The sequence below is a fragment of the Homalodisca vitripennis genome, chromosome 6 (genome assembly GCF_021130785.1).
Source record: "Homalodisca vitripennis isolate AUS2020 chromosome 6, UT_GWSS_2.1, whole genome shotgun sequence".
In the NCBI taxonomy this organism is placed as follows: Eukaryota; Metazoa; Arthropoda; class Insecta; order Hemiptera; family Cicadellidae; genus Homalodisca; species Homalodisca vitripennis.
In genome coordinates, this window is record NC_060212.1 from 99,962,833 (window position 1) to 99,983,198 (window position 20,366).

At 31.4% G+C, this 20,366-nt stretch overlaps 1 protein-coding gene across 1 annotated transcript in view; it reads left to right on the forward strand.

Moving 5' to 3' along the window:
* The first annotated feature begins 2,154 nt into the window (after window positions 1–2,154).
* LOC124364644 (synaptotagmin-5) overlaps window positions 2,155–20,366 on the forward strand; it is a 112,120-nt gene continuing 93,908 nt past the window's right edge. The window contains exon 1 of the mRNA XM_046820273.1: window positions 2,155–2,245. Coding sequence (XP_046676229.1) covers window positions 2,238–2,245 — 8 coding nt within the window. The 5' untranslated portion in view covers window positions 2,155–2,237. The remainder of the gene's footprint in view (window positions 2,246–20,366) is intronic.

Consider the following 20,366-nt stretch of genomic DNA (forward strand, 5'->3'; position numbering starts at 1 on the left):
GATCTGAAAATGGTGTATTTGTTGGATCTCAGTACTGTATAATAAACATAAAACATTATATATATATATATATATATATATATATATATATATATATATATATATATAAAGTACTTGCTCCACCGGGAGTCGAACCCGGATCTGATTGTGGTGTAATGGTAGCACATTCATCCGGCAAGTGAGAGATCCGGATTCGACTCCCGGCGGAGCAAGTACTTTTTGCGATTGAATGTTCATTGAAATTAAATAAGGCTACTGCCATTCATACAATTTAATGTATATATATATATATATATAGCATATATATATATATATAGCATATATATATATATATATATATATATATATATATATATATATATATATATATATATATATATATACATAGGATAAATGTACAGGGAGATAAATTTTATAAATAAGTGGTGCTCATTGAAACATTGAAAAAGCTAGGAGCAATTGTAAATAATTTTAAACAAGTTTAAGGAAACTTTTATTAATTTTTTTATTAATTCGTTTTAGCATAAATATTTTGCATATTAACGTAGTAGCTGAAGTAAAGAGCACCACACTAAACATATTATGATGATTATTCCTATAAAACTGTATGCTACAGCAATGCATGTTCCTAATCATCACTACTCCAGACATAGTGACCGTATTCATGTATCTCGGTATTTGTCTACCTGAAGTAAAGAGCACCACCCTAAACGTATTGTGATGATAATAAAAACTGTATTCTACAGCAATGCATGTTCCCTAATCATCACTATTCTGGACATTATGTATTATCTCGGTTAGTTCTTTACCTGAAGAAGAGATCAGATTGCAGATCTCGAAACGTAGTGTTACTGTTTTCTTGTTTCACTGAACGATGGCATGTCCGGAAAAATCCTGTTTCCTTCATAGTGACCGTATTCATGTATCTCGGTATTTGTCTACCTGAAGTAAAGAGCACCACCCTAAACGTATTGTGATGATAATAAAAACTGTATTCTACAGCAATGCATGTTCCTAATCATCACTATTCCGGACATAGTGACCGTATTCATGTATCTCGGTATTTGTCTACCTGAAGTAAAGAGCACCACCCTAAACGTATTGTGATGATAATAAAAACTGTATTCTACAGCAATGCATGTTCCTAATCATCACTATTCCGGACATAGTGACCGTATTCATGTATCTCGGTATTTGTCTACCTGAAGTAAAGAGCACCACCCTAAACGTATTGTGATGATAATAAAAACTGTATTCTACAGCAATGCATGTTCCTAATCATCACTATTCTGGACATAGTGACCGTATTCATGTATCTCGGTATTTGTCTACCTGAAGTAAAGAGCACCACCCTAAACGTATTGTGATGATAATAAAAACTGTATTCTACAGCAATGCATGTACCTAATTATCACATTTCCGCAAGTGGTGGTCGTATTCGTGTATCTGGGTTTCTGGATAACTAAATCGCTTGATCATAGTACCAAACTGTATTGTTCTGTCCTTTGACGTTAGTATTGAACTATCTTTAACGCTGTCTTTACTAGTTTCTCTGTCATCTGTCTTTAATGAGCATTGTTATATTTCTGTTGATGAAATTCCCACTAACCACTCAACCCGATCCAGCAATTTGTATTCCCTATTGTTCAGAATGACGTAGTTTACGAAACCATTGGACACTATTTACCCTTGTACTCCTTTCCTGTATAGTTGTAGTTCCTCCATATATCAAAATGTAGTTCTTACCCATAATAAATGTACGATGCTTCATATGTAATGCTAATTAAATGATTTTATTCGGCCATTCCGATGAATGCAAACATAATCACATGTGTGGTCGATCAAATCTATCAAATTGGAATTACCTACGTATTAATCTTGGGATCACTATTTCTTTCTATGATTTGTAGAAAATGAATCAATATTTTCACATTCAATTTAGAAACGAAGGAAATATTCTGGAATCCATATTCCATTAATTGCTTGAAAACCGATATTTAAATGGTAAGTTTAATAATATGCACAGATTATGTGAGTAGGAAACTTATTAATCTTGAGCAGGGTATATTGCGAGATAAGGCACACGTGACGAGGGTTGCCGTCGCGGCCGCTAGGGGCTCTGGTGTCCAGTTCGACCCGTCAGTCGCATCTCGGCAGTTGAAGGTGCAGGTTGGTCGGTGGAATCCGGTCTCTCGTACTATGACACTGTAGCCTACCAGTTTTTGAAAATCAACCTGATGAAAGTGTAAGTAAATTTTATGAAAATAATTGTGGTACTTTAAGTAATTCAATTTCTATTTTAATAGGTAAAGACTTCATGAAAAACTGTTTTGACTCTCAATGTTTAGGAACGGACGCGTTACAGGTCAACAGAGTGAATTGCGCAGAAAAAAGTGTTTAAAGGACTGAAAATTTGCATTTTAAATATCGCTATTGTTACCGTACTTAAGGTTTAGTTTAGTTACAAACAATTTTAGAGAAAATGTTTAACTGAAGAGAGTATAAAATTATTGTTTTGATTCGAAGTTAATATAAGTATTTGTAAAAGTGTTTATTTTGGTTTTTATATTAAAGTTCTAAGTATTATTTTGCCTCCCTTTTAATTTTTTATGGGGTTCAGAAGAAAGAAAATATAAACAGGGTTTGTTGATAAGATTGAAATTGGCAACATAATTAAACTTTCCACCTGTTATTGAACGTAATAAATATTTGTTATTTTAAGAAACTGTAACACTATAAAACTACAAAAATGTTATTTATGTAAATAGGTAATACAAGAAAATGAAATATTACTAAATATAATGAAATATAGTGTAACATGTGGTTATGTTTAAAGTCCAAACACTGAGTTGTGACTTTAAACTTGTGTTGTGATTTCAGTTACTTGTATTAAAGACAACAAACATTCGAATTTTCTATTATATTTATGAAGTAGGTACTGTTAAAATTTTCATCTTTTCAATTTCCAATTAGATCCTCACATGAACGGTTTCTTCAATATTATTACCGAGATATGTGCGATGTAAAATAACAATTTAAGTTAACTGCATGATAACCAAGTTCGTAATTACTTACAGTGTAACCGATGTCTGTCTAGTTTAATAACCGTATATTAATATTTTAATCACTGGTTCAGTAAAGGCCTTCCATCTGGTACAGTAGTGTCCTAGACACGTCTACGCGATCCTTGCCACAAAGTATGGAATATATTTTGTTACCAATTTATCATGACATCCAGATCAGTCTGATATGCAGTCGCCATGAGAGGAGTACCGTGTTTATACAATAATCTAGAAGAGGTAATTGACAAACAATGTGTTAGCATGAACACATACGCATTGTAAATTTGTAAACTCTTCAACCACGGAAGATCCCAGCGGAGCAAGTACTGTTTGTGATTCAATATTTATTTAAATTAAATTAGTTTACTGCCACATATACAAATTTAACGATTGTATATCTAAGTCATTTGACAGGCATTTAGTCGTCCGATCATATTCTTGTTTGGTTATTTAAACACATATGTGACAGAAATGCCCAAATACAAAATAATTGAATTGTACAAAGTACGAGCTCTAAAGTGTAGTGGTAGCGCACTCACCCGGCAAGTGAGAGATCCGGATTCTAGTCCCGGTGGAGCAACTACTTTTTATGATTCAATATTTATTGAAATAAAATTAGGCTATTGCTACCTACAAATTCAACGAAATTTGTTGAATTTGTATAGATTCGTTAAATTACCTTCGTTAAAAACCTTTATTTTTGAATTGTTTATAGTGAAATACTGTTTCATTTATGGTGAACACGTTTTATTAATTTCAAACAGTATTATCCTAGATTTTAAAATGTTTTAGTGATTTCTTGGTGAGATACGTAACTTACATGTTTTTAAGTACTTTGCATACTTTTACTTTGATAACTCTTCAGGATCTGAAATTCAAAACTAAGTAGAAAATAATCACCTTTTTTTAAAGGTTTTCATGATATGTGAATAATACTGTACAAAATGTCGAATTACAAACAACAAACTTACTTCTATAAATGCAAAAACACTAATTGTACATCTGAATATGATGGTGTTGCACTATGTGTCAAACAAGTAATAATAGTAAGTTTTAAGTTCAAACTTATGTTTAGTTATGGTTTTAAAAACAATACTTAGATCTATGTTTGATGGGAGGGGATACTGGAAATGATTTGATTTAGATATTAGGTTATTGACAATAAAAGTTACAATTTGAGCAACGAACATCTTAACTTATCAGGTATCTCTATTTACCGTTATCTCATGAATAAGTAAATTAAAAGTAACAGCGTTTTGCACAGATGCTACAAAGTAAGAAACGCATATATGGTTTCTAACTTTAAGCCTACGTTTCATTGACGTCAGAGAACTTTGTTAATTCGTACTTAACAAATTGCCGTTAAGTTTTGTATAGCCTACATATCTAATCTACACCACTGATCATCACTGGCAAAAGGTGTGGCCTACAGGGTTTAATGATTTGGGAATACTTTCGAAGACGGTGAGGTCTCCAAATACCACCACAACTCGAGAATACTTGAGAATCCATTTAAAGAGGCGCTGTCTTTGTCAGCTAAGGGGTAAAGCGTGAAGTGCGGGTAATGGCTAATAAAATATATCTTGTGTGCAAGAGTCTGCGTTGTGAAACGTATTGTAATGCTACTGGTACTTCTATTATGTCTTTCAGAGCATTGCTATTTGATTTTTATCATGCTATTTCTAAGATGATTCTGAAATGGCTGGAATATTAATATACCACTTAATTTATTACTTAAGTTATTTAAACACTTGTAAGTAGAAAATTAGTCTCTAACTAATTAGACTCTGTATGAGTTCTAACACAATATTGATATAAAATGTTGTATTAAAAATAGTCCACCATTTTATATATATATATATATATATATATATAATGTAATATATATATATATATATATATATATATATTATATATAAAGGTACAAATTGTGAAACAACAGAAAATTAATTGAAATGGCCACCATAATGAAACTTTTAATTGAAAGGACTTGGCTTACAAACTAGTTCAGGGATTGGTAAATGCAGTCGTGGTTGTTTTGTTTCTATTTAGTTAAAACTTAGTTAGTGATAGTGTTTCATCTTATGCGACTGTCCAGCGGTACACTTATAAAATCATTTTACGGCCGCCATCATGAAAAAACCACAAAATATCTATTAAAAAATTGAGAATTCTAGAATTATTTATAGTTTTTGCTCTAAGTTAGATGTAGAAATGGCTAAATATGTTGTAAAATGGTATAGCTGATATATACGAGTATTTAATGATAAAAACAAATGTGTCTGTGTGTTACATCGTCGCAAATATGAATTTGAATGAATTGGAATTGAAATATGAATTATTGTTGATCTATTTTAGTTTTAAAATACTTAATAGTTTTAACCTAATGATATAGTTCTTAGGTACTTATACATTACTGATCAATGTGTTTTAAGTAAAAATATTAATTCATGGGAAGGTTAATTAATATCACATTGTTTGGTTTTTAGGTATTTCGTGAGTATGTTTAAATATTAGGGATTTTGAAAAAGAGAGTTTTTTTCTATCCTCAAAACTTGGTGTTATACTTTTTCTAACATATAACGATGGTAAATATCCGAAATTCCATTATTCTTTCAAACCATCCATCGTCAATAATAAACTTGAAACGGGGAATCAATGAAATAATTTACTTCAATTTTCTAGGAAATTATATGAAAGCTAAGGAAGCTGCGTTGCAAACACCAATGTAGCGGCACAGAGAGCATGTATATACCATAATCATATCCCTGATAGCGCATATCTCACACGTGAGTTACAGGTGCACATTGAATGTGGCGAATGAACGTTTCTCGTTCATATACGAACTTAGTGATACACTTTACTGCAAAATATAAAATATCATTTTGTATATTTTGTTGATATGGATATTTTTACGAACGAGAATACCTATAACGTATGGAAGAAGGAACTTTTTCTTGACGAAAATTAAGGTGTAAGATTTATCTCAACATATTTAGCCCTTATATAATATATACATATATCATCCATATAAGGCTCAAATATATACGGGTTATCCTGTAATTAATTACCAAAACTTTACCAAGGTATAATATAGGTGAAAAAAAACAAATTTCAACATACAATGTATAATCCTATCTTGCTTAGTTTTTGTCTGACTGTACGTTTTTTTAGAAAATAATTTGTACCTATAAAACTGTTTGAGGTATCAAGTTGAAACTTGTAGGTTTGATAATCTTATTTGTTTACATCTTAGGTAAAAGTTTGAAAATAATATCAATGACTACATATAAGAGATAAATTAAACCAATTTGTATGATAGTATTATATAGCGTCATCGAAATAGGTTGGTTGCATTTAAATAAAACCGCAACTAACACAGTAGGGAAAAAATCATTTAAAATTCAATACCTTTATAATGTTCTAAACTATTTTTCTTCGCGAGAGTTTAACTGCATATAAATATATGCTATCAAGCAGTCAATATACGACCAAAGCCACGTCATAGCGGGAACAGCTGGAGGTCAGCAGCGATATGGCAACACCGCCTTGAACGTCATCGGACTATTTTGGTGCGTACTGCTATAGTATACCGAAAAGTAAGATCGGAAACGTTTTGCACAAAAGTAAACCAGAGTACAGGGGTCTACACTAATAAAAAGTCTTAGACTTTCAGGACTTTATTAATCCTAACCTTATTTCTTACCATGAACATTCCGTCTCAAATATCGCTAACTTCCCCAATAATTGAAAAAATCTCTTTCTTTAACTGGATAGTTCTGGATAATTTAAATCATTCTTCTGGATCACGGGGCCGTGATGTGGTTCCTCTTCTACCAGAATAAGCTAACGTTGAAGAGTTGGGATAAATGTTTGGCACCGCGTAGAAATATTGACCACGACTGTTGGCTCCACGAAACCGTCTATAATAACCCCAAACTAATTATATTTATTAATTAATACAATAAACAGCTTCACCTGATTAGTTAAGGGCGCACAAATTCCACTACTGGTTTTAATCAATGAAGAACCCTATTGGTTGTATAAAACATTACAGTTTTTCTACCTTCAAAGGGCCCTTGGCATTATTACTATTCTAATAAGCAAAATTAAATAATTACGAACAGAGCTCTCGGGATTTGTCTTAGTGGCAAAGTTTTCCTCACGGAACTCACAGTTTATATCGGAAGTGAACGTCTAACTATGCCACGTAACACAATAATAGGAAAGTTCAGTGGAACTTTTTACTTGTATAATTCTATATTGTATATAATTTATTGAAATACATATAACAGTTTATTTCTGCATGCTCATAAAATATAAGTGATACAAGAAATGCAACCTTCCTAGATTTTACGATTGATTATGTCAGAAGAAACTCAGATTTCACATTACATGTAAACTAATACATTAGTTTAGATGTTTGATTAGCTCAACACTGATAGGATAATAACCCTCAATGTTATCAAGTTATTATAATTGTAATTCCTTTAAACATTCAGAAAGTCTATAATGTTAAAAACTTGCTATAAAAACTATTACAACGATACGTTTTGTAAAAACTTGGACTTGATTATAGTTCCAATTTATTCAAAATTGTGTTTATTTATAACGTTTCAACTGTATAATCCTATAACTTTAAACAGCCACAATCTTTTAACCTGGAAAGATATTAAAAAATTATGGTTGCCTGTAAAGTCGGTTTTACGGGCGAAGATTTTACGTGACAACGTCTTTTTCTCGGTAGAATATTTATTGATATGAATATTATTAAATTGCACAATAGGAACAAGGAATTGAATGAAAATAAGAATTGCACAAATTTTAACTATAGAAAAAATATATTTTGTTTACTAAAACATTGTACATAATTTGAAATTAATTAAAATTTGTTATTGTAAATGGTAAAGTTGAATAAAACATTTACTAAAATTGGAATTTGAAATTCTTGCTAAACACAGTTAAATTCTAACTCCACGCGTGGTGATTGGTCGGTTTAGTTCGTTTGTTTGGTCGCACTGTTATGACAGGTTAGAGGTTATAATTTGTTATTTTAAATGTTTGACTATCAATACGCGCTGTTTCTTCTCAATCGACTGAATTACGATTGATTGCAGAGTGATTTTAAACTAATAATTTACTTAACACTATCAACATTTGTCAATAGTATGACATAACCTATAAACTCAGTTTCTCAACTTTTGTGTCAATCTAACAATTAATCAATCAATCATAGTTTACGATAATGAAATATCAGTGTACAATTATTTACCTTTATTGTTGTAGTTGTTGTAAATGACGAATCTAAGCACTCCACATTTTCACGAATAAACATAGTTATCTGCTTTATCTCGTGCGGCGGACCCACAGTTATCTGCTTTATCCCGTGCGGATCCCGTGCGGCGGACCCACTGGACGGGCATCGTAACGTTACCGGGCGTTACACTTTTTCATGAGTGACTCCGAGCCGCAACCCAATTTAAGACGTTGTCACGTCAAAAATAAGTAGGTATACATATTTCTTGGAGTGACATGGATATTTTATGTAACGTTTCAGTTGTTATATATTTAGTGAGACATTCGTGATGACAATTGGACATAATTGTTATTACGAGTATTTCACTAAATATGTAAAAAATTTAACTTTCATAAAATATTCATGTAATTTCAAGCAATATTTATTCTTACTAATTTCTTGATATCTTTCCAGGTTAGAAGATTGAGGCTGTTAAAATTTATAGATGTATACAATTGAAACGTTATAATAATAATAACAATTTGGTAATATTTTGAGGGTGAAATACTTATGTATGTCAAATTCCATCTTTATAGGATATTGGGAAGTTGAAAGACAATAATATAGTCCTTCTGTATGTTGAAAATCTATTTCAGCCTACTACTGTGGGTAGGTGATTGTCATGAAGAATTGGGTTTCACTTTGTCCTTCGGGAGGATCGTGGAAGCGCATTTGAAACTTCATCGTTCTAGGCAATCGGAAAGTCTAAAAACAAAGAGTTGAGTTCTTCTAGGGGTTGAAACTCTATTTCAACCCCATTGGGTAGTTGGTTTGCATGAAAAATCTTGTTTGTTTCTGTTAAGAGAATTAGGGACATGTGTGTAAAATTTCATCGTATTAGGACATCGGGAAGGTAAAAACCAAAATAGCTATGTTTAGGGTTGTAACCTTATTTCAACACTTTTAGATGTTTGAATCGTTATGAAAATGCTTCAGTTTTTGTATTTAAAATCATGGGGGATACGAATCTTAAATTTATACTTTCTGGGATAGTGTAAAGTTCGAGAATTAGTGATGAGTGAGTGAGACGCTTTTTGCTTTTTGTATATAGAGATAATTATCTCAAAATTGATTTTACTGATCATATCACTTGATTGCGTGTCTTGCATTCCAAATTAATTAGCTTTTTATTACGCAAACTATTTATTACTTTCTATTTCATCCACTATTCTCATTTTTAAGTACATAAAAAAGTATATACTAGAATTATATATGTATCATACGTATAAATGATATTCTTTGAAGTACAAATAATATATACTTGAATTATATAAGTATCAGAAGTATGAATGATGTTATTTCAAGTACATTATTCATAAATGAGAGAATAGGTATAATAGTTTAAAAGTATATTTTATCGTTATTTCAATACTGAAAAAAATATAAGAACATATCAGTAAAACGTAAAAGTGACATTTATTCAACACACGTGTTCGCGTTCACGTCAAAACAGAACAAAGAGAATTAAACTGCCTGTAGCACAAACACATGTGACGGGTGGGAAGTTGTGTGTCAGAACAACTCGAAACAACACTTCTACAGTTTCTGTAACTTGTATTTCTGGGCGTATAACTTGTAACAATCCTCTATGGAGGCTATGAATTCGCATTACGGTAATAATTAAAATTATTGTATCTTATTTTGTGTTTGACATTGAAATAATTTAAATGTCTGTACTTTCTTAAATTTATCTGTAGGGATATTTTTGGATATATATACTTTTTTCCCAAAGTTAACATATTTAAGGCTCGCCATTCTGGGAACTAATTTAGCCGTTTTGGATACGCTCGGGCAAAGCCAGCTTAAAAGCCTATACGCCGAGAACTATTTGCATTGCATAAGCTAACAACCTGCATTTTCTTGAAACAGGTAGACAAATTTCCCCTAAAAGACAAAACTCTGTCGTCAGGATCAGGTGAAAATCGCTAGTTTTGGTGGAGGTCGTAATGAGAGAATATTAAAAAAAGATTAAAAATATAAAATTATATTTTTCCTCACATTTTATGGAGTCATAGTATGGTACACTTAAAACCAACCGTCATACGCGTAAATAATATTTAAATAACCGTCAGACAACCAGATAAAGAGACTGAAATTCGCAACTTCAAGGGTGTGTATACGGTTAGTTGATGCTGATTTAACATATTATGTTTGATACTTATGCTGATCCAATATAACGTGTCGGACGCTAATGCTGATTTAACATAACGTGTCTGATGCTGATTCAACATAACGTGTCGGACGCTAATGCTGATTTAACATAACACGGCTGACGCTGATGCTGATTCAACATAACGTGTCGGACGCTAATGCTGATTTAACATAACACGGCTGACGCTGATGCTGATTCAACATAACGTGTCGGACGCTAATGCTGATTTAACATAACACGGCTGACGCTGATTTAACATAACGCGTCTGATGCTGATTCAACATAACCTGTCGGACGCTAATGCTGATTTAACATAACACGGCTGACGCTGATTCAACATAACGTGTCGGACGCTAATGCTGATTTAACATAGCACGGCTGACGCTGATGCTGATTCAACATAACGTGTCGGACGCTAATGCTGACTTAACATAACACGGCTGACGCTGATGCTGATTCAACATAACCTGTCGGACGCTAATGCTGATTTAACATAACACGGCTGACGCTGATTCAACATAACGTGTCGGACGCTAATGCTGTTTTAACATAACACGGCTGAGGCTGATTCAACATAACGTGTCGGACGCTAATGCTGATTTAACATAACACGGCTGACGCTAATGCTGATTTAACATAACGCGTCTGATGCTGATTCAACATAACCTGTCGGACGCTAATGCTGATTTAACATAACGTGTCTGATGCTGATTCAACATAACGTGTCGGACGCTAATGCTGATTTAACATAACACGGCTGACGCTGATGCTGATTCAACACAACGTGTCTGATGCTGATGCTGATTCAACATAACGTGTCGGACGCTAATGCTGATTTAACATAACATGTCTGACGCTGATGCTGATGTAACACAACGTGTCTGATGTGTTAAACCAGCACCGGCTAACCGTTACAGACTCTTAAAGAGGTGACTTTCTGTCTCTCTAGTTATTTGACTATCTTTTACATGTTAGACGGTCGGATTTAAGTGTATCAAGCCAGGAAAACTATAATCTGAGAAAAACAACAGTTCCATATGTTTAACCCTTTCGATATTCTCCTGCTTTTACCTTCACTATCACCAGCATGGTTGAAGATTGATTTCTTTCTTAAGAAAAGTCCTCTATCGTTTTCAAGAGAAAATAGGTTATGTGCTTCTATAACACAGATTTTCTCTCGGCTTGTGGACTATAAAGGGGCGGCATAAGGATTTGTAGCCTTACGTTATTTATATATTCGTTTGGAAGTTGTTGAAGCTGTACAAACTACAATATTAAGTTTTCATTGGAGGGTTGGCTTATAATTTAAATTATGTGCTCATATTGAAAATATATATAACAGCTTCCAGCCATCGCTACAGTTGTAGGATGTTGTGACTGAATCGATAGGGACAAAAAGAATTATACAAAAGGTACTGAAAGTTATATTAATTATGACTAATAACTAATTATTATTTAAATATGTCAATAATAACTTTCCCATTCTCTCTATTACACTTGTGATTTATCTGGAGGAAATTTCCGTATACATTTTGGAAATTAATACGGATCTAAATATTAAAAAAATAAAATTTAATTAATATTAGTTTGTATGAAATACTTCAAAATGTTTTGTTTATTTTCTTTTGTTAGTTTATGCGTACCTATAATTGAATATCCTCTGAACTGTGTATCTCATATCATTATTATATTCATAAACGACTATATTTTTACGGTTTGAGGACTTTTGAAAAGAAGTGCAAATTGAAGCTTGTTTTTAGAAAAAAACTTATAGGAGTCCATTGTGTAAAACTTCTGTTTATTTTATGAAAATAAACATCTTATACAAGATCACTGTTTTATAGCTTTTGTCTGTTTTAAAGTAACCATCTTTTTGTGGTTTGTATGAACAATTAATATTTCCTGAATTATGGAATGTTAGTTTCAAAATTCAATAAATCTTTAAATCTTTAAATTCAATACATTACTAAAGAAATTTCGCATTTCTTTTATCATGGAAATTTAAATCGAATTCATTAGTTCGAAATTACATACATAATCTATTTAAAATTATTTTAGAGACAATTTTTTGAACAAAAACTGTTAGTATTTTATTGTTGTTATATTTTTATTTAAGTTGTTTTAAATGTTTACAATTTTGTTTTTTTGGATTTAATTTCAATATTCTGAAGTAGTTCTTTGAATCGTTCTTTACATATGCCATTTTATATTAAATAGGTCATAGGTTTTGCGTTATACCCGTATATAATCTCGGGTTTTATTTTGAAAAGTTTAGTAATATAGATCACAAGCAACCTAATTTAGCAACTTAATGTTATTTGTTAAAAGAACTTTTGGCGAGCAACCAATTTACAAGTTAATGTATTACAAAAATGAAAAAATCAAAAGCTTAATAATTCATAGTTCTCTGTATATTCTTTAAAACATAACATTAATGCATTTGTTGAGCTCATTGTTCATATTTCTCATATTATAATTTTTAAATATTTTACAAGCAAGACCATTGAGTTTATCGATATTTTATAAGTATATTCAAAAGTTCATGATAAAATGAATAATGAATTTATTTCCACACTTACAGATATAATACAAAATAATAATTAGGAAAATTACCTGATCACTTTTTCAAGTAGTGAGGTCACGGGATACAAAATACACAAAAAATAAACAACAAAATATTGAGCTTAGTTAAAAAAAAAAACAAACATTGTACTCAGCGACGTTTGCAGTGGTAAATAAAACTTAAATTACTTCTTTTACAATTAGCATAAATAATTAAAACATGGCGTGAGAGGAAAACTTAAATAAATACAATGGATAAAACAAACAAAAACCCTGTTATAAAATAAAATAAATTTGTACAAAATAAATTAACTTAATACCTTATATAAATAATTTAAGACAGCTTCGCAATTCAACAACCAAGTTTTAATGATCTAAAAAAAAGGAACCTTTATTAGCTCAAATCTTCATATAACTTGGTAAGTTGTTAAAAAAATGTGGTCCCAAAAAAACTGTTACGATCTTTTAGTGAAAATGTTGTGTTCTAAAAAAATAGTACTTGCCTTTCTTGTGTTGTAAAATAAATTTTGAGTACTATTATTACCATTGGAAATGTAAAAGATTCTTAAGACTTTAAAAACAATCTAAACCTAGAAGAAGAGCTCTCATTTGTAGTTTTATTTAATATAATTTTCATAATAAAAATTTTGAGTTGTTCTTAATTTATTAATGTGAACTTTAAAAAGTCCCACCCAACACAATATAGCATATTGCAAACGTGAATGGATTAATGAAAAAAAAATAAAATTTTGAGTAAACTTTCATCACAATAATTTCGCATATAAATAACATTTTCTTATGGACTGTCTCACTTGGTTTTATAGATTTGAAATGTGCTTTGCCCAGGTGAGTTTTTAATCCACAGTCACTCCTAAATATTTAAAACTATCAACTTTTTCTATAAGCTCGTAATAACAATTACTATATAAGGAATTCAAATTTGGAAAAAAACTATAGAAAAATTTAAGATAAAATTCTTAAAAACGCTAGAGTGTGAATAAAGTAAGACTATTCTAGACACCAGCGAATACTTGAATGAGTCCGTGAAATTTTTTTAATAAAAGGTAATTTATAAAAACAAGAAAAAGTGTTGCGGAAGTCACAGAACCCTGCGGGACTCCGACAGTGACAGGAAGAGGCGAGCTGAGGCTGAGATAATCCCTGACCCTCAACACCTGCTCCCTGTCTCCAAGAACACTGCTGAACCAATCAAGCGCAACTCCTCGAACACCTACAGCCTCTAACTTTTTCAATAAAGTATTGTGATTTACTACATCGAAAGCTTATTTAAAATCTATGAAAAGCGCAAAAGCTTTTCTGGAGTCGTTAAAGCTATTATAGATTTTGTTTGTTAAACTAAGCAGTGCGCCTTCCGTCGATTTCCCCTATTGAAAGCCAAATTGATTAGAAATTATTATTTTTTGTTTATTAAGAAAAAATACAAGTCTCTTTTCCATTAATTTCTCTTTGGTATTTTAAAAAAATTGACAAAAGGCTAATCGGTCTTATATTGTTTTATAGATGTTTTCCTAACAACTACTGTTAATTTCAATATTTCTGGAAAAACACCGCTTGTAAAACTTAAATTTTTTAATGAATTAAGACTGGTACTATGTTTTCAGGAATTATTTTAACAAAATGAACTTTAAAGCAATCGTATTCGGATGATTTATAAATTCTTTAGATTATTTATGGCTTTGTCGACGGATAATATGAAAAAAGACTGTAGTGGGTGTTCTGCAGCGCTCGGAAGTCGGGTAGATCTGTATAAGTTTGGACCACATTGACGAGATATCTATTTAACTTATCTGCTACAGAATGTGGCTCAATGGAAATTGACCCGTATTCTAATTCAATCTTATCAAAACTAATATTCTCTGCGTTCCTATTAAACTATTGATTAATTTCCATTGGCTAGCTGAATCACATCTTTAAACTTATTACTATAATAAAACTATTTTTGCAAAGTCGATTTCTTGTTTTAAATTAAAAGAAAACTTGTAATAACTTTTAAAAATGCTATCATAAGGTCTTTTATTTAACTTGTTATAAAGCCTTTTCTTTTTTTTTTAACTTTATTTAAAAATTTTTCCGACAAACATACTTAAAGACGTAGAAAACAATATTTTAAACCTAGATTGAATGGGATTGCCAATTATTATTCCAACCATTTCATATCTCTTTGTAACAGAACAAGTGATATTTATTTGTAACACAACAGCCCTTGATGTTGATAAGAACAAGTAATACCTCTACAACTTCTAACCTTACAAGTTAATCAGCTATTAGTGGAAACTATATCCCATTGTCGACACAACTCTGAGAGTACAAGAACTGTAGAACAATTTAGCGTTGACAGTAATAGCTTTGAAACGGAAACTGTCGGCTTTTCAAGCAAAAACGTGTCGTAATCATTGTTTGCTATCGCACTGTTCTTGCTTACCTTTTGTGTTCGATTGTTGATCTACGTGACCATTTTTTGCGGACTCATATATATTATTTTGAGAAACATATTTACACTGGTATTTATCCCAACTACTAAATACCAGTGACACTTATTTAATCCACTTCTGAAAAACCCTCACAAATGAACCAAATTAAAATGGTATGTTTTCCCATTTCAGTTTTAATACTACCCTCAATTAAAACAATGTAGGAGTTTACCACACTTCGTGTCACGCTACAGGCTTCTTTGTGTTAAAAGCAACATTTCAAGTATAAAGCTCATTTCGTTGGGTTATGCGGGAAGATAATTATACTCGGTTTACAAATTTATTCTTTCTGCAATGTTCTTTTTCCATTAAGGTTACCTGAAGACAGATCCGCAAAACCAACAAAAACTTTACATAATTTTGTATTAGTTTATCTGCACTTATTTTCCACTTCCAATAATAATTAATTATATTTATTAGGACAGATGGACAGGAGAATACCTTCTCGACATTCAGTTTATGAACTTTGTACTAGTTAAATATTTAGATTTAATCACCAAAAGCTTACACGACCACTTGTTTAAAAAAAGGCTTTCTTGTTTTAAGTAAAATAAATTAAAATATAGTTAACTTCTTAATTAAAAAAATTAAACATTCGTATAACTAACTAAATTTAACTTTCATATCAAATTCAATGTAAATAAAAATGTTTAATTTAATTGAAAATAAAATGTATTTTTATATATTATAATCGAAACTATATAAAACTGTACTAAAAACTAGCTTAAAACTGCTCTCTACCACGTGTGTCAGTTCCTGTTACTGTTGGTTCAGATCCAAAGTTAAAACAATAATTTAACTATATTTCACAAAAAATATTTACTACAGGTTTGATATCTTAATTCTGACTGTTGTGGACTAAATATCTATTGGAAGTAACCTTTAACTAACATTGAAATTGAAAAATTACTTGAAAAATGCATGTACTCTCTTGAAAGATGCTTTAATTATTTTTGTAAACTTGTGATTTAGTGATCTCCAAACCTTCTTAATTTCCCTGCCTATAAAAACAATACAATAATTCCTGTTAAGGAGAGCTAACATTTAGTTGACATCAAATCTCTCATATGAAAATCGATTATAAAATTGATACGAAAATTCCCGCGTAAAGTTTTAGAAAAAAATACAAACCTGAAAAACACTAAATTAACACCGATAAACACTCGAAAAAACGCCGAGATGCGCGGGTCGGAGGTTTTTATACCAACCCCTTCCCTAACCAAAAGTACCTCATCACCGACGCTCTTGATTAGCCTCCTAGCATCCAATCACAAGGCTACAGAAATTAATTGTCAACTGAACAACCCCTAGTGTAACCCATTATCAAAGTCGACTTCAAAATAAACTGCTGTATCAATGCACCATTCCTACACTCACAAACCCTCTTTTGAGAAATTACATTATTAATTACACAAATGTTTAGACAAATCTACTTAAATTCTACAATAGTTTAGTATATATTTTCTCGTATATTAATTTAGCAATTTAATTTTAAATTGCATGTGTAGCAAATGTTACATTACCTGTAAGACCAATGTGAAAATATTCGTTAACGCTCAGCCAAATTCCATGGAATGACATGCACAATCATTGAAATCTATGTATCTTCTAAAGATATGAAGCAGTTATTTTTGAGATATCGTGCGAGCGTGCATATATAAATACCGAAATAGCATTTTGCAGCCCTGGAGTGAAACACTCGTATCTTTTATCTCGTTCAATTATTTATAAAGTACCGATTTGTAATATGTGTCTGTGTTTACTGCATCAAGAATCTCGGTAACATTCATCTTTCTGCTGTACCATTGTTTACTTATCTTATGGCAAGGGATTTACTTCCATTTATCTTTCACAATGAACAAAACAATCTATAACACTCTCTGTCTATACTCTTATAAATTAAAAATATTCTATTATATATCATTAGATAAACCAAATGTCACCGACTCATTCACTTTGCATTCATTTTATCTCGAAGCTGCAGTAGTGCAGTATAGGTTTAACTCGATATACTGGTCAAACAATCAAACAGTTAATGCTCATATCTTTTACTTTATGGTCTTTTTCTACTTATTTAGAGTGAATGCAAATAAATGAAATTAATTTCCATTACAACTGGAATATGTTACAATGTTTTGAATGAGTTCAAGGTACCAACCTTTAACTATAGCAGTAATGTCCCCGATACCAGATTGCATTAACTTAATTCGAGGTTAACCTGCTTTCAGCTAACTATGCCATATAAATTGCGTAAAGCTGGATTTAAAAACATTGAGCTCTAAAATAATATTTGTAGTGACTAATGAGAGTTTGAAATGTATTTTAACATAACCTGTATTTGTATTTTATGGGTATAAAGTTTAATTAACTTAATTTTAATTCGGCCACATTGAGGATGATGATATCTGGATATTACCCCAAAGCTAGTTGAATTCGATAAATAACAAGGTTTAGCTAACGTAACGTAACGTAACGTAACGTGTTTTATTTTATTTTTATTTTATTATTTGACATGTCAATGCATTTACAATGCACAATTATTCTAAGGGGAAGTCTGAGACATTGCTTTTGAAAAAGCATTTGTAGTGCCAAAAATTAGGAATCGATTGAAAGCTGTAGAAATAGCAAAAATTTGAAACGGGGTTATATCAAAATACACGGAATTCAGATCTTTAATCAACTTAGATAACGAACAGATCAGTAGATGTGGATCTTCCAATGTCTGCGAGGTTAGAGAGATAGGTATATACACAACAAGGATTCTGAGACCAGGGGCTTTCATAAGCCGTGGTTTCTAGGGGGTAATTACTTTCAAAGACTCGATTCTATCTTTTGTATAACCTTTCTGTCGTCAAGAATGACACTGACGTATTCATTGCTGTGTTTCTTCATTCGTACACTTTTGTGAGCTTACTTCATATTTTAGTTGAAGAAGAGAGCAGATACAATTCTCGGAACATCGTGTTAAGTTAACTTATTTGTAATAATTAACGGTAGAGAGTGAAAGAAATTACACTTTCATTTTGTAACAGGAACTCTCAAAAGATTGGTTACTCAATAAGGATCTATAAATTTATTTGTTCTTACAGGTCTGTTCGTAACCACCATATTCCACTAATTTTAACAAAACAACCTTAATATTTAAAAGTATATATGAAAATTCGAGACTAACCTTCTTTGGAAATATAAAATATAAATATAAAACCGGTTAAGATTTAATAGAGACAGGAATAAACCACATAATTCTCTCTTTAGCAGTAAAGCTGAATCTGCCACAGTACGGTGATACTGCAAGTTACATACTGTTGTTCCCCTCTATCGCGGAACTAATCCATTATCTAATTAATTAAATGGAAGAGTAAACAGAGAACATAAATTGTGTTTGTGTTTACTTCGTCTTATTGCTAAATAACGACCCTGTTTGCAAACTTATTGTCTGCATTCCTTCCGTCTGAGTTGCTAATTTGGCTGAGCGTTCTGTTGCTGCTAAACAAAGTTTAATTTCTGTTTGTCTGTACGGATGTAAGAACAAATCATGCGTGTTTACTGGGATTTCTGATGTAAACTAAGGTGTATGGAGCATGGATCTCACGTATGGTAGTCCAAAAGTATCTCTTAACTCTTGTCTACATTTACGTACAAGTATTATATCGATTTTAACCTAACCTTTTGATTACCAAGCGTCTTGAAAACATTTAGAACATAACTCATAACTGGATAGTAATGAGTTGGTTTGCAATTTACTGATTTAAATAGTTTACCAATACGTGTTTGCTTATTCCTAGGATGTTGGCCTTAAAACAGAGGTATTGCTTTCTTCTACTTGATAATAAATACAGGTTTTATTTATTTACATGGTTTTGCAGGCGAAAGAGAACTGGTGTACGTATGATTGTATAATAATAGAAATAAAATAAATTAAATAATTGTAAAATCTACGGTTGTGCACTTAAAAACGTATTCACTTATTTAATATTAGTTTGTTTATTATAGGTTATTCACAAAGAGTTTAGCGCAGTCCCTTTCACCAGTTGACAGTTGATAACGAAAACAGATTTTTGCCTTTGTGTTTCCGCCTGTATAAACAATACATTTCAAATGAGTTAACTTGGAGGTTTGAAATTCAGTTTGTAACTCCATTTTAACGCATGTTAAGTAACGTTTGTTTTTCAATCGAAAATTATTATTTATTTTCTAGTTCCTTGATTTTATAACAGGTTGTTAAAGTCGGTGATTTTTATTAAAAAATGTTTTACACATATCTAAAATTTGAGTTTACACGTGACATTTTAATGGTTTCAACTTTCTTAATACGGTACTTTTTATAAACCTGAACGAATAACGAACTTAACCTCATTTTCACGTCGGAAAAGTTCAATAAAATGAAAGCTCACAGGGACATTTCGGTAGCAGGACTTTCATGTATCAACACGTGGCTCTAGTCTGGAGGGTTACACAAAGGAGTTATTGGGCTATAAAACTGATTTAAGACTCCTTCAGGCTTTGTGAACTGCCACATCAAACTTTTGCTGGGTTTGTTTTAAACCTAAAATGACTGACACACCAACATAAATTGTTATGATTGCTCTTATGTAATCATATCCCTTAAGAAAAAGAATATATGAGTGCATTTCATCAAACATATTACATTATTGTTTAATTTATTAAACTTGTTAGGATAAATAGTTTTAAAACATGGGCTATATGCCAACATATTTATATGTAAGAACTGTAGGCATGGGAAAATGTATGTATTGCCAATCATAACTCGAATAAAAGGATAGTTTACTTCGAACAAACAG